This window comes from Varanus komodoensis, unplaced genomic scaffold (genome assembly GCF_004798865.1).
Source record: "Varanus komodoensis strain SLA01 unplaced genomic scaffold, ASM479886v1 scaffold1, whole genome shotgun sequence".
NCBI lineage: Eukaryota > Metazoa > Chordata > Lepidosauria > Squamata > Varanidae > Varanus > Varanus komodoensis.
The window spans coordinates 118,829,768-118,854,412 of record NW_025335268.1 but is presented as its reverse complement, the minus strand read 5'-3'; the positions used below and the strand labels follow the sequence as shown (position 1 = coordinate 118,854,412).

The following is a 24,645-nucleotide window of genomic DNA, read 5'->3' as shown; positions in this document are numbered from 1 at the left end:
TTCCCGGGGTTCCTTTCTCCACACTGTCAGCCTCCTGGGTGCGGCTCCTTTAAGAGGCGCGGGTTCCGAGGGACGGGGTGGAGCGTTTCTATGGAGACGGTGAGTTTATGTTCGTGAGAGCAGGCGGCGGCGCGAGGGGATGAGGACTTGGGGAGAAGGAGGCTCGTCGCGGCCGGTTCCCACTCGCCCTCCTTTCTCCTGCCGGCGCTGCATGTAAGGGCTCAGAGTAGTGCATGTGGATCTGCGGACGAAAGAGTGGCGGGACGGGGGTGAAATATCTGGGGAAGAGCTAGGCCTGCTGGGGCGGTTGGTAGGCGGGTCAAAGGAAGGGGAGATCATGGGTGCTGCAGCGGTGAGTGGATCCGAAAAGGTAGATGGGCACGCTTTGGGAGTGAGAAATCGGCACCATGCTTCCTAGCTACCCGGATTAATGGGACTTAGCAAGGCCTTCTGGATATATGTGTCCTTCGTCACCCGCCTCTTGCTGTGGACGATCTGGAAATAATCCGTGGGAGAGTAACATGCCATGCACGGCTGGTGGGGTCCTCTGCACTTTCCGTTTGCTGTCTCATCTGCACCATCTCTCTTTCTCCTTTTAGAGGATCAAACTGTTGTGCTGGAATTGAGCAGTGCCTCCATGTTGCCCTTGCCGGGTGCATCTGGGGAGTCCATGCAGCCAGTGTGCTCGCTCTGGAGGATGATAGAAGAACGATTGGCACCCAGTGAGAGGCTCGAGGTGAAAGCTATGTTGGGTGCTGATACTGTGGAACGGAGCTTGGAACTTCATGCTGAGGTTAGGTACAGGGATACTGCACCAATGTGTGACACAGACTTGTGTGTCTTTCTTTTTTCTTTTTTCTCTGAAGTCATGCACAAACAGTAACAAAATCATGCCACTCTAAACAAGTAGTTTAGTAATTGCTGGTGCCAAAGTGATATTGAAATGAAGCATCAAAACGTACATAGAGCTAAAGAGACTGCACCAGTTGTGGCAAAGAGTCTCGATGAACTGATAGGATCACCCCTTGAGTCTAGAGGCATAGCACATCCATGCACAACACACATGCTGTGATGATCACACCTTCCATTGATTTTATATTTGGTTTTCTATATGACCAAGAGGACAAAGATTTGTACAAAAGCACCATCATTAGCCAAGGGCTCATAACTTTTAATGTTATGAGCCCTTGGCTAGTGTTCTGTCTGCAAATGTATAGACAGGTACCATATCCTTGGTGTATTTTGTTTTTAATTTCCAGACTATAAAATGCTACAGTTTTGCTAACCTTTGTGTATATGATGCCATATTTCCACAATGTGCAATCTTGTATTACTAAGCACTATTATTTACTATTAAGTATTAAATAGTATTATACTGTCACTAGTATAAGTACTATTATGATTGAAATTTATGTCTAATCTTCTGGGCAAATACAGTCTAAAAACTATAATACAAACATGGGTTTCTGCTGTGACCTGTGATGTTGTAATTAAGTCATTGGTACAAATGATGCTCAGGCTGGTTTTTGCACTTTATGTATTTGTAAATCAAATAAGAAACTAGCTTGACTAATGTGCTAGTTCAGTTCTGCATCTCTAACTTGTTTTCTAATATTGGACACATTTGTGTCTCTTAGTCCTTGCCATGTTGCAAATGCATCCTTGCTGGCTTTCCTTCAAAGCTTACCCTTTATGTTTTCTTCAGAACTCTTTTGCCCATCACTAGGCCTGTGTCAGTCCTCCCTACACAGCAGCAGGGAGGCAGGTATCCTCACTTAGCTGGAGTTACTGAGGGTGGAGAAGCTAAAGGCTCCTTTAGTTCTGTAGTGACCCTGAGTGGTGGTGTGATTCTGGCACTGTGAATAGCAGCACTGCACCAGAACAGCAGCCTTTTCCTGGCAACCCCACTGATCAGCTGGGCTGTAGGGAAAAGTGGGCAGGTCTTCCCTGGGTTCCAGAGCAGTCCATGGGCTACAGGTTACTCACACCTGCTGTCAAGCAATTCTTGATCAGTTTTTTCCTCAAAACTCCTTGTCTGTCTGCTATTCCCTATGCTTGGAGCAGCCATTTCCTCTTATCAGAACCTCCCTCATCACTCCCCCTGTTCAGATAAAGCATTCCTTACTGGCTGCTCCTCTATTGCCTTGTGATTTTCTAGTCTGGACCTCATTCCTTATTCTTGGTTCTTGATTACTTATCCTTGCCTTGGGAGGATTCAGTCATTTTGTATTCTGTACAGCCAGAAGCATATCATTGGCTCTAAAGAAATGTCTCTCAGCAGTACCAGTGAACATTGTTTTGCTTTCTGCCATGCACAGTCTTCAAAATCAACACATTCCTGAAAAAAATGATAAAGGGCATGTTGCTTTTTAAAATTACTTAAGAAACATTTGAGCTTGTTCAAGAAAGATTATTTTAAATGGTATCAGCATAAGCCAACCTTGTGTACACCATAAGATACGAAACATACATTTCATGTGTATGTGGGCAGAAGGTGCAGTGTGCTGCTGACTCCCTCGTTGTGTTCTTGTGGCAGAATTGGCACTTTTGCTGCAAGCATTCCACTAATTCCAAGAGGCTAGGGTGCAAAAGTCCCCTGTTTCTGCAGTGCCTCCTCACTGACTACTTTTAAAAGGCTACAAGGGGGCTGTGATGAGACGGAAATGTTTTGAGCAAAAGGGTGAGGATTGTGCTTTTCATTAAGGACTGTCCTACCTTCCCCACTCCTGCGCACATGTGTGCCATGTCATTTTCAGCATGCATTTTCTAAAAATAATGTAGGATAATCCTCTTGCATGATGAAGTCAGTGGCTGTGCTGGCAGGAGGTGATGAAGGCTGTAGCCCAGTGGTGGTAAATCTATGGCACGTGTGCCACAGCAGGCACGCGGAGTCCTCTCTGATGGCACGCAAGCCAAGTTTTGCCCCAGCATCATCCCAGCAGCCGAACATCAGGTAACAGCGCACATAGGGGCCATACGAATGCATGGAAAGGAGTAGCGGCGTCAGACGTTACAAGCCACGACTCATTAGCCATGACTCATCTGAGCATTTGCATGGCCGGTCAGTGCACTGCCAAGAATATACAGTGGTACCTTGGCTCATGATCTTAATCTGCTTCAGGACTCTGGTCATGAGCCAAATTGGTCGTGAGCCAAGTCAAATTTCCCCATAAGGTTCAATGTAAATAAGGATAATCAGTTCTGTAACTATTTTTTTTATCAGAAAAATGTAAAGCAAAGTGAAAAGGAACAACAAAGATTGCGGCCATCTTCCCACCCCACCCTGAGCACAAGTGCGGCCATATCCCCGCCACCCCCAGCACGACCGCGATCATCCCTGTCATCCGTGCAGGCACCCGTCATCCCAGTGCCCTGAAGGAGGAGAGATGGGTGAGAACGGGGGTGCGCTCGGGGTGGGAGGGGAGACGGGTGCAATCGTGCTGGCAGGGGAGATACCCGAGATCATGGTTGCACTCTTGCAGGAAAGATGGATGCAATCATGGACGCGCTCCTACAGGAATGAAAGGCATGATCTTGGCCACCCCCCCCCACCCCAAGCACGATAGCGGCCATCTCCCCACTCGGTGGTGCGGTGGGTAGAGGCTGCGATTGCGGCCGCAACACAAAGTAGAGTTTGCGACCTAAGTCAAAATTTTCATGAAATTTTTGTTTGCGACCCGATTTGGTCGTGAACTAAAGCGTTCGTGAGCCAAGTTACCACAGTATATATATTTGCTTGAACTGGCTGTGAGATGTTTTTTCTAAACTAAAAACTATGTTTTCAGGTTGGACTGCAGTGTTGGCACTTTGCAATAAATAAGTGGGTTTTGGGTTGCAGTTGGGGCATTTGGTCTCTAACAGGTTCACCATCAGTGGGTTATGGTTAGAAATATGAGGTGCCCTGGCATGACTTTGATGGTTGGAATGTGTTTAGAATTGGCAGAAATGTCGAGCTGTGCAGAAACAGCCACTCTAGGAAGGATTTTCCAATTCCCTCTCATTTCAATGAAACTTAAGCCCTATACTACGGTTGCGGTGTGAAGAAGGGTGGGGCTAGAGTGACAGAAACGAGGTGCCCTGGCATGATTTTGATGTTTTGAATGTGTTTAGAATGGGCAGAAATGATGAGCAGTAGAGAAACAGCTACTCGAGGAAGGCTTTTTGAAATATGCCCTCTTTTTAATGGACCTTTACCCTATATTTGAGTTAAAGGAGTACACCAGGGTAGGGTTAGGGTTGGAAAAATGAGGTGTCCTGGTATGGTTTTGATGGTTGAAATGTGTTCAGAATGGGCCAAAATAATGAGCTGTGCAGAAAAGCTACTCCATGGAGGGTTTCTCAAAATCACACTCTTTTCAATGGAACTTTACCCCTATATTAGGGTTAGGGGAGTGCACCAGCGTAGGGTTAGGGTTAGAACAACGAGGTGTCCTGGCATGATTGTGATGGTTTAAATGTGTTCAGAGTGGGCAGAAATGTCGAGCTGTGCAGGAAAAGCTACTCTGGGGAGGCGTTTTCAACATTGCTCTCTGTTGAATGGTATTTTACTCCTGTATTAGTGTCATGGGTGTGTACCAGGGTAGGGTTAGGGTTAGAAAAACGAGGTGTCCTGGTATGGTTTTAATGGTTGTAATGCATTCAGAATGGGCAGAAATGATGAGCTGTGCAGAAAAAACTAATCAAGTAAGCTTTTCCAAAATCGCCCTCTTTTTCAATTTTTTCAATTTCAATTTATAGCCTGCCTTTTTCCTACAAAGGGCTCAAGGCAGCTTACATCATTTCTCCTCCTCCATCTTATCCCCACAACAACAATGGAACTTTACCCCTGTAGTAGGGTTAGGGGAGTGCAGCAGGGAAGGGTTAGGGGTAGATAAACGAGGAGTCCTGGCATGGTATTGATGGTTGCAATGTGTTCAGAATGGGCAGAAATAATGAGCTGGGCAGAAAAAGCTACTTCAGGAAGGCTTTTTCAAAATTGCCCTATTTTCTATGGAAATTTACTCCTATATTAGTGTTAGAGGAGTGCACCATGGTAGGGTTAGGGTTGGAAATACGAAGTGTCCTGCTATAGTTTTAATGGTTGCAATGCATTCAGAATAGGCAGAAATGATGAGCTATGCAGAAAAAGCTACTCAAGTAAGCTTTTTCAAAATCGCCCTCTTTTTAATGGAACTTTATCCCTATAGTAGGGTTACGGGAGTGCAAAGGATAGGGTTAGGGTTAGAAAAAAGAGGTGTCCTGGCATGATTTTGATGGTTGCAATATGTTCAGAATGGGCAGAAATGATGAGCTGGGCAGAAAAGCTTCTCGAGAGGGTTTTTCAAAATCACACTCTTTCTTTTCTTTTTTTGCACATTTTTAATTAAGATTTTAAACTAAAAACTAAAAAAACAATCATCAAATTCTTCGGACGTACTTTGTCAGCCCCCTAGAACATATCTTTTAAACATTCTATAATCAAATTCAAATTGATTTCTAAAAATTTAAAGACATCTTTAAATCTAAGCCAAGTCTCATTTCTACAGCCACTCGTGAAAAAGGTCCCAAGTTTGATAGAAGTCAGTATCTTCTTTCTCCTTCAATAATAGAGTCAATCTGTCCATTTCTGCACAGTCCAGAATCTTTTTTAAAATCAGTTTCTCAGTGGGTAGTTCCTCACTCTTCCAGTATTGTGCAAGCGCAATCCTTGCTGCTGTGATTAAATGTAGTATCAAATACATTTCTTGTTTGCTAATATTTTCCAGTACAATACCTAACAAGAAAATTTCAGGTTTAAAAGCTAAGGGTTTTTGTAGCATTTCCTCAAGCCATTTATGTATTTTAATCCAATACTTTTTCACATATTCACAAGTCCACCACATATGGTAAAAAGTACCCACATTATGTTTACATTTCCAACATCTGTTTGACATATTTGGCAACATTTTAGCTAACCGATTTGGCGACAAATACCTTCTATAAAATATTTTATATAAATTCTCTTTATACGAAGTTGCTAAAGTTACCTTAATATTTCTCTCCATAACTTTTGCCACTTTTCTAATTCAATATTATATCCAAAATTTTGTGCCCATGTTATCATAGTTTCCTTAACCTGTTCCCCTTCCATTTTCCTGTCAAGCAGGAACTCATAAATTCTTTTAATCATTTTCTCATCTGTTTTTAACATCACTTGATCAAAGGCTGTTAGGTCTTTATAAAACCGCCATATTTTACAATCTTTAGCATATCTTGATTGCATCTGCACCTTATACCACCACGAGATATTGAGTCCCTGTTCTTGTATTTCTTGATCTAGGTTCAGGCCTACATCCTTATCCAAAATATCATCATATCTTATGATCCCTTCAAAATTCAATACATTTGGATACACAAAAGCTTCCATAGGTGAAAGCCACCTTGGTAACTTATTATACAATTTTGACTTTAGCTTTTCCCACACTGACATTAATGATCTTCTAATAAAGTGACTTAAAAAAGTCCCATGAGGCTTAACCTTCTCATACCACATATAAGCGTGCCAACCCACTTGCAAATCATGTCCTTCAAGATACAAAATTCTCTTATTTCTCAAGGTTATCCATTCTTTTAGCCATGTTAAAACAGATGCTTGATAGTACAACATCCAATCCGGTAAACCAAAACCCCCATTCTTTTTGGTTTCCTGAAGCATTTTCAGTTTAATCCTTGCTTTCTTTTTTCTGCAAATAAATCTCAAAATTTGAAAATTTAAATCCTCAAAAAAATTTTATCAATTTTTATGGGAATCATTTGGAACAAAAACAAAAGTTTTGGTAGTATATTCATTTTAACCAGTGCAACTCTTCCCATCAAAGACAGTTGCAAATTGGCCCATCCTTCCAGTTCACCTTTAATATCCTTCAATAATTTATCATAATTGTCTTCTTTCCAAGTTGTGCATTTCCCTGTAAGATAGATTCCCAAGTATTTAACCCTTTTGACATTCTGCAAGTCCACTTGTTCTTGGAGTCTTTTTTTCTGATCTTGCATAAGATTTTTAACTAAAAGTTTAGTTTTTTCCTTATTTTCATCCCCGTAACCTCACCATATTCTTCAATCCGTTGTAAAAGTTTAGGGATTGTTACAAAAGGTTCCTCTATTATAAAGACCAAATCATCTGTGAATGCTTGCAATTTATACTTTTCATCTCTAATTTTAGTACCTTTAATGTCCTCGTCATCCCTAATATTTCTATTCAAGACCGCTAAAGTCAGTATGAACAGCAGGGGTGACAGCGGGCATCCTTGCCTTGTACCCTTTTGTATCTCTATAGCCCTTGTACATTCTCCATTAATTAAAATCCTGGCTGATTGTCTTTGATAGATGCTTGATAGCGCATTCATAAATTTTTCCCCAAACTCCATTTGGTCCATCTGTTGCATCATGAATTGCCAATTAACATTATCAAAGGCTTTCTGGGCATCTAAAAACAGTAGAGCCATTGATTTTTCCGTGTGTGTCTCATAGTATTCTAGGATATCCAAAATAGTCCTCAGATTGTTCTTCATTTGTCTTTTAGGCAGAAAACCATTTTGGTATGGATGAATAAAGTCTATTAAAAACTTCTTCAACCTTTCTGCCAATATAGATGCAAAAATTTTATAGTCCACATTTAATAATGATATGGGTCTGTAATTTTGAATCTGTGTTAAGTCCATATCTTCTTTCGGTATTAATGTGATATTTGCCTCTGTCCAGGTATCTGGTATTTTAGCAGTTAACAATGCTTCATTACATATGTCTTTGAGAAAGGAAGCAAAAAATTCCCTCAAAAGATTTGTAAAATTCAGCTGGTAGCCCATCGGGACCAGGGGTTTTATAGTTCTTTTGTCGCATGATTGCCTCTGTTATTTCCATAGTTGTTACTTCTTGATTCAATATTTTTTGATACTTTTCTGGTAATTTTGGTAAATCTCCCTTTCGAATGTATTGTTTTACCTTCTCGATCAAAAACTCCTCCTCCCGGTATAACCTTGCAAAAAAATCTTCAGCTATTTTCTTAATTTGTGTATTTTGTACCTGTAGTCGTCCTTCTCCATCTTTCAGTTTCGAAATCAATCTCTTCTCTCTTCCTTTTTTTTCTTTATATGCTAGCCATCTCCCTGATTTATTAGCATTTTCAAAAAAATTCTGTTTAGCCAATTTCATTTGCTTGGTAAGTTCAGTTGTATCCAAGAGATTCACTTTGTGCTTTAAAATATTCATTTGGACCTTAAGATTTCTTTTTATTGGATCCGCCTGCAGTTCTTGTTCCCGTTTCCTCAATTCTTCTACTAATGTTGCTCGCTCTTGCTTTTAATTTTTCTTTATTTTTGCTGAGTAGGTTATTATGTCCCCTGACATAGGCTTTAGCTGTATCCCAGACATTCTGTAAAGAAGTTTCTTCCGCTTTGTTTATTTGAAAGAATATTTGCATCTCTTTGCTTATCTCTTCTATAAATTTTTTATCTTTTAGTAACGCTTTATCTAGACTCCATCTGGGCGTCCTTGCAGCTCCTTTCAATGATATAAATACAGGATTATGATCCGCCCAGACATTTGTCTCCATTACAGCTTCTATCAGATCTGGCATTAAGTCTGGAGTTATCCAAACCATATCAATTCTAGACCGTGACCTATGTCTGTTTGAGTAAAAAGAATAGTTGGCCGAAGATGGGTTTTTATGCCTCCAGGCATCTATCTATCTGAATTCTTCGATCAAGTTGGAACAAGACTTTAGAAGCATCCTCCTACCCCTTTTTTCCCTTACTTTCACTCTTGTAATCGATTCCCTTATTCACAATTGCATTAAAATCGCCCATTACACACATAGACTGATAGTCCACTTGTAAAAGTATCATATGTAGTTTTTGATAAAAAGTTTCCTGATGGTCATTTGGTGCATATATTGCCACTAAGAGCACCATTTTAAGTTTAATTGTAATTTCTACCATCAAGATCCTACCATCCTCATCAGCAAGAATATATTTAGGGTCCAATTTTTCTTTAACATACAGTGCTAAACCTCTTTTCTTTTGCGATGTAGAAGATACGAACAATTTTCCCAGATTTGAACATTCCAGAAGTTTAACATATTGTTTCTTAATATGTGTTTCTTGTAGACAAATATATCTAATTTTTATTTTTGAAGTTGAGCAAAAATCCTTCTTCTCTTAGATGGTCCATTTAGTCCATTAACATTTAAAGAGAGCAATTCAATTTTCCCTTCCTTTTTAAGAGCCATATTTAATAAAATTATTTACTTATTCTTTGCCTTTAAAATTCTACCTTTTTTCCCCACCTTTGAGTCCAGAGTCTGTACTTCTTGTTGTGAATCAGCCTTCAGTATTTCTCCTTCTTCAGAGTGGTACGCTGTTATTTCCATTGCTTCGGCACCTCTTTCTCCTTCTTTAGAGATGACAGGATCCTCCTCTTCTAGCATAACTCTAAATTTTTCATAGAACTCTTGTGCTTTAAGAATTGAATCCAATTTATATCTTACAGAGTTCCATGTAAAAAATATTCCTTCTGGTGTTAGCCACTTAAGATAATCTCTTTCTTGATCAATTTTGTAGTAAGGAATCAATATTTCTTTCTTCCCTCTCTAATCCTCCATGTAATTTGTTTCAGGACTGTCACCTCCTGATGATCATCTCTCTTTAACAGCTTCTCCTGTACGGCCTTCAAAACATTATCTCTTATAGACCTTAGAGCAAATTTGACATGGACTTCTCTCGAAAGTTTATTTTTTCTGGTATAAGAGGAGTTGACCCTAAAAACAAGATCAATTCCCATACCCATGACTTCGTTCTTGATTTCTAAAAGCTCCGCCAACATGACAGTTATGATCTCTCGGAGGTCCTCATTTTTCTCTTCAGGTATATTCTGAAATCTTAGATAATAAGATGCCTTCTCCATCTCTAATGTAGCCATTGAGTCCCATGTTGACTTATTTGTTTGCTTAATTAAATATATTTCTTTATCTACTGTCTCCAATTTTTCACATACTTGTTGTATTTTTTGTGTATTCTGTTCCGCTTTAAGTCGGACATCAGATAATTGAGTTGTCACCTCTCTAATAGAGTTATCTAATTTGTCAAGTCGCCCTTTTTGCTCATTTGATAAGCTTTCCAGCCGTATTGACATCACCTCTTGAGATGCTTGCAAAGTTGTTAAAGCCGCCTGTATCGCCATTAAGCTTTTTGCAACGTCTTCTGTTTTAGGCTGATGAATTGGACTCTGACCCACTGAGGAAGGTGCTGAGAAGGGCTGAGTTTTCCTCATGATGGAAGTTGTTCACCAGAGAAATTTCAATATACGAAAAGAAAAAGGAGGGAAAAAGAGAGAGAGAAAAGAGAGAGAGAGAGAGAGAGAGAGAGAAAATGAAAGTAGCTTACAATAATTCTGATAGCCACCGGGTGGCAGCAAAGGCTATTTAAAAGGCAAAAGGCTATTTAAAAATGAAAAAATGTTGTCAGACCCAGGAAGATTGAAAGCTGGCCAAAAAAATGGCCACCGGCAAATTAGGGGCTTTTTTCTTCTTTATGCCAGTTATCAACAGATATAATTTTTCCACAGGTAATATTGCAAAAAGAAAGTAAGTAAGAGAAAGTAAAAATGCTCACCAGAAAGTCATCACAGTAGAGAGGAAACACCACGTAACAAAAACTTTCCTGGCTGGTGTCCAGTTAGCCTTGGCAGAAGTCCAAACAGGCATCCAAAGTGTATGCTTCAACTTCTAATCTTCTATCCTTTGATTTAGTTCCATAGCAATTATTCATTTTGCCTTTGCCCTTAGAGAGATTAGAAGAAAAATCTTTCTCTTCGGCTTCAATTCAGATAAGAGTCTTCACATTCTCTCGTAGGTCAGTTGCCGCTTAAAAAACTTCGAGAGGGCTTTCTCTTTCTTCTAAGTCAATTATAAACAAGTACAGCTTTTCCATGGGTAATATTGCGAAAAGAAGTAAGAATGCTTACCAACTGTCTGATGCTTATCTGGCTAAAGTAAGCTAATTAATCCATCAGATGTCGAGAACTGGCAGGGGCTAAGAAAACCCCCTGTATTGCCCAATTGAGAAATGCCTGAATCTCTTCCAGTAGATATAGGATTGCTGTCCTACACCAACTAGAAGAAAAGATGCCAGGCAATCTGTCTTCGCCCCTACAGGGCTTAGATGAGTCTCCCACAACTCACTACCGAGCAATACCGGTGTGATAACAGAAGCTCCATTAATCACGTCCGTGTCGTTCTGACACCATCTTGAAAGTCAAAATCACACTCTTTTGATTGGAACGATACCCCTATATTAGGGTTAGGGAGTGCACCAGGGTTGGGTTAGCGTTAGAAGAGCGAGGTGTCCTGGCATGATTTTGATGGTTGATCTTTGTTCAGAATGGGCAGAAATGTTGAGCTGTGCAGGAAAAGCTACTCAAGGGAGGCTTTTTCAAAATTGCCCTCTTTTAAATGAAATTTTACCCCGTATTAGGGTTAGGGGAGTGCACCAGGGTAGGGATAGGGTTAGAAAAACGAGGTGTCCTGGCATGATTTTTATGGTTGAAATGTGTTCAGAATGGGCAGAAATAATGAGCTGTGCAGAAAAAGCTACTCAAGTAAGGATTTTAAAACCACCCTCTTTTCAATGGAACATTACCCCTATATTAGGGTTAGGGGAGTGCACCAGGGTAGGGATAGGGTTAGAAAAACGAGGTGTCCTGGCATGATTTTTATGGTTGAAATGTGTTCAGAATGGGCAGAAATAATGAGCTGTGCAGAAAAAGCTACTCAAGTAAGGATTTTAAAACCACCCTCTTTTCAATGGAACATTACCCCTATATTAGGGTTAGGGGAGTGCACCAGCGTAGGGTTAGGGTTAAAAAAACAAGGTGCCCTGGTATGGTTTTGATTGTTGCATTGTGTTTAGAATGGGCAGAAATGTCAAGCTGTGCAGAAAAGCTACTCAAGGGAGGCCTTTTCAAAATAGCACTTTTTCAATGGAACATTACCCCTATTTTAGGGTGAGGTAATGCACCAGGGCAGGGCTAGTGTTAGAAAAATGAGTTTTCCTGGTATGGTATTGATGGTTTCAATGTGTTTAGATAGGGTGGAAACGTTGAGCTGTGCAGAAAAAGCTACTGAAGAAGGTTTTTTCAAAATCGCCCCCTTTCAATGGAAGTTTACCACTATTTTCGGGTTGGGGTGTATACCAGGGTAGGGTTAGGGTTAGAACAACGAGGTGTCCTGGCATGATTTTGATGGTTGCAGTGCATTCAGAATGGGCAGAAAGATGAGCTGTGCAGAAAAAGCTATGCAAGGAAGCTTTTTCAAAATTGCCCTCTTTTTAATGGAACATTACCCCTATCTTAGGGTTAGGGGAGTGCACCGGGGTAGGGATAGGGTTAGAAAAGCAAGGTGTCCTGGCATGTTTTTGATGGTTGCAGTGCATTCAGAATGAGCAGAAATGATGAGCTGTGCAGAAAAAGCTGCTCAAATAAGCATTTTGAAAATCGCCTTCTTTTCAATGGAACATTACCCCTATATTAGGGTTAGGGGAGTGCACTAGCGTAGGGTTAGGGTTAGAACGAGGTGTCCTGGCATGATTGTGATGGTTGAAATGTGTTCAGAATGGGCAGAAATGTCGAGCTGTGCATGAAATGCTACTCAGGGGAGGCTTTTTCAAAATTGCCCTCTTTTAAATGAAATTTTACCTCGTATTAGGGTTAGGGGTGTGCACCTGGGTAGGGTTAGGGTTAGAAAAACGAGGTGTCCTGGCATGGTTTTAATGGTTGCAATGCATTCAGAATGGGCAGAAATGCGGAGCTGTACAGAAAAAGCTACTCAGGGGAGGCTTTTTCAAAATCACACTCTTTTCAATGGAACTTTACCCCTATGTTAGGGATAGGGGAGTGCAAAAGAGTCGGGTTAGGGTTAGAAAAACAAGGGGTCCTGGCATGATTTTGATGGTTGAAATGCATTCAGAATGGGCAGAAATGATGAGCTGTGCAGAAAAAGCTACTCAGGGGAGGCTTTTTCAAAATCACACTCTTTTCAATGGAACTTTATCCCTATATTAGGGTTAAGGGAGTGCACCAGGATAGGGTTAGGGTTGGAAAAACGAGGTGTCCTGGCATGGCTTTGATCATTGCAGTGTGTTCAGAATGGGCAGAAATGATAAGCCATGCAGAAAAAGCTAGTCAAGGGAGGCTTTTTCAAAATCGCACTCTTTTCAATGGAACATTACCCCTATTTTAGGGTGAGGTAATGCACCAGGGCAGGGTTAGTATTAGAAAAATGAGTTTTCCTGGTGTGGTGTTGCTGGTTTCAACGTTTTTTAGATAAGGCAGAAATGTTGAGCTGTGCAGAAAAAGCTACTGAAGAAGGCTTTTTCAAAATCTCCCCCTTTTCAATGGAACTTTACCACTGTTTTCGGGTTAGTGGTGTGTACTCGGCTAGGGTTAGGGTTAGAAATATGAGGTGTCCTGGCATGATTTTGATGGTTGCGATGCATTCAGAATGGGCAGAAAGATGAGCTGTGCAGAAAAAGCTATTCAAGTAAGCTTTTTCAAAAATCGTCCTCTTTTCAATGGAATTTTACCTCTGTATTAGGGTTAGGGGTGGGCACCACGGTAGTGTTAGGGTCTTTAAAAGTTTCGCCATCATTGCTATAGCCCAGCATGTCTAGAGTTACAGGGAAGTCTGCCTTTGCAGTTTGTCACATCGTTGTAGCCTCCTCAGCTGCTTTCTGAGTCCATTTTTGGATCCTGTGAAAGGGACAGCATCTCTGCTTTTTGAAGGCCTATGGTGGGGCCTGAACTGACGCACTTGCCTCCTCGCTTGGATGCAGGACCCCTGTGTGCTCTCCTCCCCACTCTGCTGGTTCCTAACGCTTGGCCAGTCTCTAATCCATGCTGTTCCAGGCCCTTTGTTCTGCTCCAGCCATTCATGCCCTTCCTTTATTCAGCATGGTCTGGAATGGGGCTGAGAAGAGCAGTAAACATCCCCAGAGGCTGTTCACATGGTAATTGCCTAACCTCTCCCTGAAGCCAGAGACAACACACCTGATCAGCTCACACCCTTCTGTCTACCCATCTCTTCATATTCAGGGCTTTGCTTGGGGTCCATTTCTCCAAAGCTGAGTATTCAGGTTCCCCCTCCCCACCACCGCTTTAGAGACCCCTCACTTGGCTTTCTCTTACCTCTTCCTCTCACACCTGAGGAAAGTGGCCCCAGTGCAGCCCGCCTCTCCTTTCTCCGTATGCCTTCCCACCATTAGGCTACCTGGGAGGCTGGCCAGTGCAGCAGCTGTACCCTGACAGTCCCCTCGTGAATGTGTGGGGCCAGGAAGGGAGTTCTGGAGCTTGCTCACCCTCCAAATGTCCCACATGGTTGTGTCTGTAGCTCTGGATATTTTTGCTGCATGACCTTGATTTCCTGATTGGGGGGGGGAATGGATGTGGTGGGGGTTGGCATGTCCTCAGCTTTGTACCTTTTATGGGGAGTCAGTGACAGGCGGCCACAATGCAGCACCTTCTTGCCAACTCTTCTGGAATTTCTGAATTTCTGTGAGCTGCTACAGCTATTGATAAATCCTCCAGGAAAACTGCCCAATTTCTCCGAACAAATTAAGGGCACAATCCTGTGCATGTTTAGACAGAAATAAGGCTTGCAGTGTCCAGCACCTGCCTAAACTTGCACAGGATTGTGCCTTTAAGAGCTTTTCTGTACAGGCATTTGATGAGCACTCAGGATTCCTTACGCACAATTGTTCATGGTTCCTTAGAGGACATTGTGATCCTGTAGTTTTGCAAGAGCACTTTCTTGGTTTATTTTAGAGTGTGGAAAATGGGGTATTGAGTTTTCCCATACTTGGTGGTTAAAACAGTGTATCTAATTTTAGTTTTGTAGTAAAACTGAGATCTGAGCACTTAATGAGGAGCTTTTCCTTTACTGCTTTTCTGTGCAAATGCCCAAGTGAAAAAGTGACTTCTTTCTCTTTAATGCTTAAGGGCAACATTTTCCCTGCTCTAAAAAACCCTTTTTGAATGGAAAAAGGTGGAATATAACTATAATAAATACATTTAAATAAAATAAAATAGAACTTTCCCCAGTCTTCCAGTCTTCATGAAATAAAATTTTCCTCTCTTGTGTTACTGATTATTTAGGCTAGGGTTTGACTCACACATGTCCATTGTTTGTCTTAATGGTGGAGATTTTCTGAATGATCATATTTGTCTGCTTAGTTTGGTGTAAATGAGAACCAGTGTGATGCAGGTTTAGAGTGTTGGATTGGGACTTGGGAGATCTGAGTTCTAGTCTGTGCTTGGCCATGAAACTCACCGGCTGACTTCAGGCCAGTCACTGACCCTTAGTCTAACTGGCCTCACAGTGTGTTATGAGGATAAATGGAGAAGAGGAGAATCATGGAAACCATCTTGAGTTCCTTGGAGAGGAAAAGGGTGGGGTGTTAGTGTAATATATTGCAAGAAAAAATGTCCTTCTGCAAAGTGGCACCTGATTGGATTTGCAGACATGGTCTGAAATGGCATCCTTTTGGGCTGGCATGGATGTAGAAGGTTGTGTGGGAAACGGGATTGTAATTTGTCTTTCCAAGTTGCCTGAGTACCTCTTGTCATTTAGCATGGTGAAGAGTGAGCAGAGTGAGATTACCCAGAGAATGTTCTTGTGGTTAGTGTCTGTGTGTGGTTGCATGATAGACAGATGCAAGTGTCCAAGGCTATGCACTTGTTCTAACCCAAACTAACCCTTTCCTTTTTGCAGGTGTGTATCCTGTTGGAATGCTATCGGGAACTGCAGTTGGACCACCACAGACTGGAGCAGAGTCCTGTACAAGCAGCCGACCGCTGGACCTTGCTGGCTGCTCCCCCCCACCTCAAGGAGCTGGTGCGGGAGGAGATCCGCCTTCTCCTGATTGGCCTGCAGCAAAAGGCACTTCAGGAGGGGAGGTACTAGTGGGTTTTGAAAGGAGGGCACTGAAGGGCTGAACTTGGGCTAGTTCCAGGATGCTGTGGAGGAGCATGTTTAGGGAATGGAACAAGGAGAACCAGAATGTCCTCAGGCCTGAGGAAAGGGTGAGTCTGTTAGCCTGTAGTCATACTCCATTGGACACAAGGGATCTGAGTAGGCATGTGTAGGATTCCACTGTAAGCTTCCAACTGATGTGGATGGCGATAGATCTGTGGCCAGGGCAGTGTAGGCACCAGGAGCCAGAAAGGTATTGTTCGTCCTCTCGGGATGACCGTTCCAGAGATGCTTATTAAGGAATACCACTCCCAAGGCAGTCTAATTGGCCTTTCCAGTATCAGTTGACTGAGGTCATCACTGAAATGGCCAGTGCCCAAGAAATAGTGGATTGGCAAGATGTGTCATTTAAGCAAATTGCTGGATCTAATATTCTCCTGATGTTCACATGCAGCTTTATATTTTTTCCCCAGAAGTTCAGGGCTTTATTTCACTTTGAAAGATTCTGTATCACTTATAATTCATCCTATTTTTTTTATCTCCTCCTCCTCCTCATTATTATTATTATTATTAGGGTATTTATAACCCGTCCATTATGGTTCATCTCTGGACAGCTTATAATATAAAACAGCTAATAAATACAATATACTACCACATGACTGAGGATAAAAACATAATTAAAATATTATGGGGTCAAGCCTTTTGTCCAGTCCCTCAGTTCCACTCCATGCAAACATGCCAGTTCTTTTGTGTGCAGTTTTCATAGCCTGAGGCTGGGGTTATGTCGCTGTGTGGAAAAGGGATGTTCATCAAAATGTTACAGGAACCCTTGGCTGGAGATTAGCTCCCTCTCTTGCGCCTGTGTAAGCAGTGGAATGTTCCATGATGGGCCAGTCAGAATGGACTGGTCTGGAAGGTGTGGCTGTTTCAACTGAAAAGGTTCGTCTGGCTTGACTATGTTGCATTTATCAGGTGGCAGCAGTACTGGATCACAGAGCAGACTAGCTTTCTTCTGTCCCGGTCAGCAGAGCATATTGCTAGGTATATAAAAGATTCAGAGCACAGGCCCACAGGACACAAATCTGCACATGCTAATGACATCTATTATGGTAATTTAGAAATAATTTCCAGTATATGTTTACATTGCACAGGAAGCAAAACCAGATTCTTAATTTTTCATCCAAATAGTCTTAAAACAATTTTTTAAGTTAACTTGCAGCTTCCCCCAGGTCATTGCAAACCAGTGGAAATACCTTCTTTTCTGAGATTAATGCAGGGAAGATTTTTTTACAGGGAAAATGATGTTGCTGCATATGGGAAGAAGAGAGTTAACCCTTCCCACTCCAGCTACTATCCCCCCTGAAAATTATTCCCTATGGCGATTAAGCTGATTAAAAAAAACCCTTTTATTGGCACCAATGGACATTGTGGAATAGATCTGGGAAACTGTAAAATCAGCCTAGGTCTAGCAATTCCCAAACCTGCCAGTCTGAAAACCGGCCGTGCAGCTCTGCCTTATGGTTCCATTGCTTCTTTTTACAGGGACCAAGACTGTGCCCTTGCTAAATACAGCCCACACGTGGTCACTTTTGCTTTAAAGGCAAATGTTGGCACTGGCCGGCCATCTGAGAGCAATGCCCTCATCAGGTAAGACCTCAGAACAGCTTTATATATGGGAAAGCAGGAACCTCACACAGTGAGTCTTGGGTGATGACTCATTACCCAGAACACCTTGCACACACTGACTGGCCTTTCTGTCACAACAAGCAGTCCTATAATTGAGGACTGATTCTGTCTGCAGAGAAGCTAACACCTCAGAATGCCATACACTGCAGCCAAGCAATGATTGGTTCTTGATTTTTCTATGGGCAGTTTTGCTGTCAATCCACTATTAAATTCAACTCTCTGTTTGAATGGAATTTAAAACACAGATTAAATGTAATATGAAATTCAGACTGGAGCAACATGACATCTACTGTGTTGCTGTTGTCATCACCATAATCATTTCAAGCCTTCCCATCTTTTTTGTTAGATTCTCAAATATATTTTGAAGTTACAGAGTGAGACTTAAATCCAGTGTATTGCAAGCTCATTTACCCTTGCTCTGCTCCCACTGGGCAACTGCCCCAACCCTCTGAAGTAAATGTGGGGGGTGCATGCAAGGCTGTAGAAGGGGAATGGAGCAGATAGTTCCACCAGTAGTTTCTGCTCCAGTGGCAGACAGGCCTGCTTTTGCATCAACCTGATTTTCATACTTGAACCTCCCTTTCTCCTAATAACTTACTGGGACCAAATGTGCATGTTAAATTCTGGTTTTGTTCCAATTTGAAATGCTTTCACTTTTTTCTGATTCCTGAACTAAAAGGTTTCCTTCTATAATTGGAGACTATTTTCTTAGAGAAGGCTGTGACTTAAGAGTCAGCTGTACTTTAAAAACTCTCATGTGTGTCCCTCTGCATCAGACTCAGTAGCACTGCACTGTAATAACTTTCTGTAACAATAAGAAAAGTTTTCTCTTGCTTAGCCATTTTTCTTATATGTCTGATTTTTATGTTTGTTTTTGTTTTCCAAAATACATATTTCATTTTGCTTAAAAATATTATCTTGAAGATTTAAGATCTCGGGCCTAACCCTGTATAATGCAGTGCTACATACAGAGATAGTACTGTTTAGGAGAGGTGAAGCTGGAACTCCTGTGTATCAAGGGTACATAGAGTTGCAGTGAAATCCTATGCATGTTTAGGCAGAAAATGGCCTATAACTCCCAACATGCCTCATCCAGCATAGTGGTAGGCCCTTATTCTGTCAAAAAACACATAGGATTGTGCCCTTCCATTGCAATTCTCTGCATGTTGTTTGGACATTTGTCCCATTATAGTCAATGGATCTTATTAGCTAGTATTTAGGATTGCATCCTAAATGTCATTCCCAAGTACTGCTTATCTACCAGCTGTTTACCTACTAGGTATGGTTTTCTGCCCAGATGCCAATGTGTGGCCAGATGGTGATAGCTACTCCGTATGACAGATGGTCACCCTCTGATGGCCAGTAATTCCAGGACTGGCTCTGAGTTCTGAGAAGCATACTGATTCACTTTGATCCTCTGCCCTGTGGCATCCCTGCAGTGGGGCCAGGAATGCAAGAAACCACTGAGCGAGGGGACATAGAAAGTAAAATCCTCCAGCTGGTTCTGCAGTGAGTGTCCTATTCCCTGCTTTGCAGAGTGCAAGAGTGCCTGGCTGTGGGCACTAAGTCTGTCTAGCTATGAGGAACAGCAAAAGCTCAGGTTGTGTGGTATGGTCCTTGCCGCTCATCCGGTCTGTTTCCCTAGGGCACTGCCCTCCACAGCAGCTAATGACTTGGGACCCTTCTGTAATAACCTGAATATTGCCCATATTGGTGAGGTATCCACACAGCTTCGGTAAGTTTTTCCAAGACAATAAATCTTTGTTGCAACTTTATTTTCTTAAGAGGGAAGGAGATAGAGGAGTCTTAGAGGTGCATGTTGTCAGTCAGGAAGACATTGAATAGTAGACTTTGTGATGAAGAGTGCTTAAAATCATTCTAAAGATAAGAGGAGGGCTGGGAGTAGCTGCATGTGAAAATGTGTGCAGCCGAGTTCAGGCAGCGATGTATTTTATGTTTCCCCCTCTGTTCCCTCCTAGTCCAGCCTATGCCACAAACATGAGGACTAGAAGGAGCAGAGTGAGGTTTGCAAGATTTCCCTTGCATGTTTCCCGTGGGCACGCACACAGTTGCTGCTGCCCATTTTGCTCTGTGTTGGTGCAGATCAGTGGCATAATGATAAATTTTGAAGTACAAGTACTCATCATGATGGTTCCCACAGCAATGCTCCTCAAGGAAAAGGACTAAAATGCAGGCAGCTTTCTCAATCTATATCAACAGACCAATTCTAGCAGATTTCACCTCCACCAGGTCTTTTACAAAGCTGTTGGGTCTTACGTGCCTATTCAAGTCTAAGCCAATCATCAAAATGCTTTGCTTTACAACAGGGATAGTTCACAACTATATATTGTTACTGAGAATATTTATGTCTCACCTCCTGCTACTGTTAGGTTGCAGCTAAACTGACTCAGGGAATTCTGAAGGAGGTGGCACATCGTATCAGATTAGATTTCTGCTTATCAAACATGTTGGCAGTGCATCTCAAGTCCTAGCTCCACTACACCACTGGATTTTTGTGAACGTTAGAAGAGTTGGTTAATTTTAGATTTTGGCCTTTGCTTTGTTTGTGGTACCCCCTCCATCTGCTGAATGGGACTGTGGACCTCTGCCTGAAACCCCTCCCCTGAAATGTACCACTGGTTCTAAATTTTAATTTCTTCAATACACACTTAAGAAGAGGAGGAGGCATCTCTCTGCCCCACAGTTATGGAATGTGAGGGTGGGACTCCTGGGAAAAGGTAAAGAAGATGCCTTCCAAAGCCATGGCCCTGCAAACAGGGCAGAATACAGGAATGTGGTCTTTGAGAGTAGGCACAATTTCAGTTTCCAGCTGAACATCCAGGATGGATCACACTAATGATGAGGTGAGGATTCTTCTGCACTCTGCCCCATAACTGGGCACCAAGTTCTATGGAGTCAAGACTTCCCAGGAAGAATTTGCCAATCAGCTTGGACAAATCAAACTAGCAAAGGACAGGATAAGACTGAGCAGCACTATCAGACCTTGGCCATTGGTTAGGAACACTTGTGCCTTTTCAGAAAGTGCTTCAGAACTGAGCCATTCATCTCAGCCAAGTATGGAAAGCTGCTAATGTAAAGAAACAGTGGACACCCTCCCATTTAATTCACCTTTGGATTGCCAGTCCTAGCAGTGGCCAAGGAATGAAAATGTGGGGAAGCAATGGAGACACCCACTTCCTTTTAAGGCTGCAGGTTGGCTGTTGCTTGTGTGGTTGTTTCCAATCTCTCTCTCAGCCTGGGTATCTCAGCAGTCCCATTTCTTCTAGGACCCTGCTAGAGGAGGAGTGCCATGCTCTGGAAAGATGCATCCCTTATTTACAGGTAAAGGCTGAACTCCTACCCACCTCGATGTAGGGTCCTTAGAGACATCATTTTCCACATGTACAGTGTTTATCCCACACACTGGCTGGGTTCACATGTCAAGCAACTCTTAGTGGTTACCACAGTTTGCAGTTTTTTACCTTGGTGTGCTGCCAAACTATCAGGCTCATGATGGTAACTGCTTCCTCCCTCCATCTCCTCTCAGTCCTCCAGGCATTATCCCAGGAGACACTGCAAGGAGGAATGAGGCTTCTCTCTTTGACAGGTGTGATCTTGAGCAACGTTTGGCTCACCACAGCTGTCAAGCATTCTCTGCTCCACAAACAGGACTCATGTTGTGAAGCGCAGCAGAGAGGATGAGGAAGCACCGCACCTGCTGCTCCAAAGGGAACCACCGAAGCAGGAGGGACATGCCTCATCCACATTCAGGCAATAGGTGGTGGCAGCAGCCGGGGGGTGGGGAGTGGATTAACTGGGCTGGTTTGGGAGAAGGAGCAGGGCTGTTCATCTAATTCCCCCACCACTCTCTGCACACACACTTGAGATAAGCTCCTCCTGCAGTGAGTAGAGGGATGAGAATCAGCTGGGTGTTGCTGCAGAACGGAGCGGCATCCCTGAGCTGGTTCCTCTGCTCATCCCTCCTGCTCATTCCTCCTTGTGAGGGAAGCACCCCCACCTTGCTCAGCAGGTGCCAGTTTGGGGACTCCTTCCTCCCAGGCAGGAAGAAGAGCACAGGGTAAGCACAGGAATCAGCAGGGCAGTGCTGCCCCCAGCTGAGAACTGCTGCCCAACTGAGGCTTACTCCCCCCTGCTTGTGTGCATGAAGGAATTCTCTCAGGGCAGCTGGAGAATCAGCTGAGCGGTGCTGCTCCTTGCGCAGTGCTGCCCAGCCGACCATCTGCTCCTGCTTCACAGAAAACCTTTGGGGCAGGAGGCCCCGCAGAGTGGGGATGGCTCTGACAGCCACGCAAGATGGCAGCTGTCAGTGGCACTCTCTTGCTAGCTACTTGACAAGAGTAGCATTAAAGCTTTCTTGCTAAGCAGCTCTCTCGTACTGGCTTTGGCACCGCAGTTGGTCATGTTTTTGGAATTTGGCTGACACAACAAGCCATCGCGGGAGGGAGGATCCATAGGACAGACCATTGTTTCTGTTTGTAGCTTCTAAAGACCAAATGTACCACACCAAAATGCCACAATGGGGCTCAGATGACACAAGACTTACAATGGTAATAAAACACCATGGCTTTTTGTGTCGTGTGAACCTGTCCGCACTCAAAGATCTGCGTCAGATCATGGACAGCAGATCTATGACTGGCTTGTATTTTGCCGTAGGCCATATTTCTAGAATAACATTTCTTTCACCTAGAATATCCTTATTACTCTTCCTTCATACCTGCACAGTTGAGAGCTTGATCCTTGAGACCAATATGGCATGTCCTACCCCTGGGGCCTTCCAGTGGGTTAGAAAAGAGTGTGGGTGGGCCATGAGCCAGAACTCCTGTGTTCCAGTGATGCTGAATAGTGTTTGGCTTTTGCACCATTCTAACAGCTATAATTTCTCCCTTTGTTTCCAAATCATAAAGAAGTTGAGTATGGTTTGAGGTGTGAATGGTAAGAGAGCTGTATGACATCCTGAGAAAATCTCTATCATACTGGGTCGCAGTAACTTCCTCTTGCTTTCAGCACCTGCTGATCAAAACCAGTTTTGCACCACTAGTATTTCCCAGTGGCAGAATTTTCTGGCTCTCAGAACTGCTGGGGTAGTGGTGAAAAACTGGTGTATTTCCCAGTGACATAAGAAATGAACATCTTCAGCTGGATGGATGCACTGCTGCTCATCACTGGCAGCTTCCTGCAGTTGACTGGGACAGCTAGAAGACTGGAAGAAAAGTAAAATATCACATGTAGGATAGGTTCCTAATCATGGATCCTTCTCAGTGAGACTTGGACACCTTTGGGAATATTATGCAGTGGAGCAGCTATATCAGTGTCCTTATCTCCTGTAAATGTTTCCCTTGCTCTGCAGAGCCATCTGGAGGAGGCACATCAGCAGACCACAGAGCTCCTAGAGGCAGCACATGAGCCCACCATGGCTGGTAGGTGGAGCTCAGGTTTCATGACCTTGGGAATGCTGAAGAGTGGGGAAGGGATGAAGCATCATGGTAGCTATAGTTGTTTTCTTGAGACAGATGCTGGCGTGTGTTACTTGCAATGAGACGGATCGCTTTGTGAGCACCAGTCTGTACTTGTGCTTGATTGTGCCTCCTCCCTGAAAGAAACCTTCTGTCCACAGAACTTCAAGAAGAGAAACGTGCTATGGAGCGGGATCTGCAGCTGAGCCACTCCAAAACATGCCCTAGTCCTTCCCTGATGCCAAAGCAACTTGGGAGTAGCAGCTACCAGCCCAGGTACATGGAAACTGCCTTGTGCTGAGTCAGACCACTGGTCTGTCTATCCTAGTATGGTCAGCATTGATTGGCTGCAATTACTCTGAAGGGTTTCAGGCAGGAGGCTTTGTAGCCCTGAGATGCCTGAGACTGAAGTTACAAGGCCCTTCTGCATGCAAATCATGAACCTCACCACGGAGCTATGGCCCCTCCATGATAGGAAAAGACTTAATACTGAAGCAATATGAAGCAATAGATTACAACTGTAAGGAACATGAGTCTGTAGCAGAGAATACCAACCACAGTTTAAGGTTGGCTTATTATTGCATCCTCTCTGGCTTTCCTGCCATTATTAAGTAGGCTTTCTGGAGTTGATTCAGTGCAGGACCAGTGGAGACCCTTTAGACCTGCTGCAGTGACTTCTTTGTTCTTGATGCTTTACTTGGAGAAAGATCAGGGAATTTGTGGTCCTTCAGATAGTAGTGAACTTCAACACACATTTGACCTATCCATTGTAACCAATGGTGATGATGGGATTTGCAGTCCACTGTCATCTGGAGGGCTGCACCTTCCCCATCCATGACTTGGAGTAACTTTGGGCAATGTTTCCTGCTTCCCTGTAACCTCTTCTCTTTGTTTTGCAGCTGTGCAAAAGGCGCCATCAACAGACCAAACTTTGGGGAAATCAGTCCTGCTGCTAATGTGTCTCCTTCACGGAATGCCAGAGATCAAACTTCTCCTTTATGTCATCAGGTACCAGTCCAGTGGTGCCATTCAGTAAAAGGACGATTGGGACAGATGAACCAAGATGGTGAGGTCAACCATGCAAGGAAGGACAATGACATTCAGCTGCCCAAACCTGTGATTCCAGCACCTCCAAAGGAAGACAAGATCGCTTCAGTTTGCCGGATAGCAGTATCAGGCTGGGATACTGCCTTCCACCCCGTGCCTCCTCCACAACCATGCCCACTGCCTCGCTTTTGCCCCCGCACTAGGTTGCTGAGATGTAAAGGGCCTAGCTAGGGCAAAGAGAATGTCCTGTTCTCGTTCCCGTTGCCTCATTTTCTGCTCACATCTTGCAGTGTCCCCCGTGCTTACACTGGGCTTACTGGCTGCTGTTGCCTTTGTCCATCCTTGCCTCTAGGGCCATGGGTTCCAGCCTAAGTGAAAATGCAAGATCACCCCGCATCAGAACAGACAAACCTCCTGCAAACACAACTGTGCCTTTCCTTTCCCAGCCACATCTAGTGCCAT

The 24,645-nt window shown here is 43.2% G+C and overlaps 1 protein-coding gene across 3 annotated transcripts; it reads left to right on the top strand.

Annotated features, from left to right (window-relative positions):
- The first annotated feature begins 617 nt into the window (after positions 1-617).
- CCDC24 (coiled-coil domain containing 24) lies at positions 618-24,414 on the top strand. 3 transcript variants are annotated; one of them, XM_044442503.1, is made up of 8 exons: positions 618-736; positions 15,776-15,960; positions 17,519-17,623; positions 19,308-19,397; positions 20,950-21,004; positions 23,031-23,100; positions 23,298-23,412; positions 24,036-24,414. In XM_044442503.1, the coding sequence occupies exons 1-8, from the start codon at positions 638-640 to the stop codon at positions 24,412-24,414; spliced, it is 1,098 nt and encodes a 365-aa protein (XP_044298438.1). In that variant the 5' UTR covers positions 618-637. The 3 variants fall into 3 exon arrangements, with proteins under 3 accessions (XP_044298438.1, XP_044298430.1, XP_044298449.1); XM_044442495.1 differs by having other exon boundaries at positions 618-793; XM_044442514.1 differs by lacking the exon at positions 19,308-19,397 and having other exon boundaries at positions 618-793.
- The last annotated feature ends 231 nt before the right edge of the window (positions 24,415-24,645 follow it).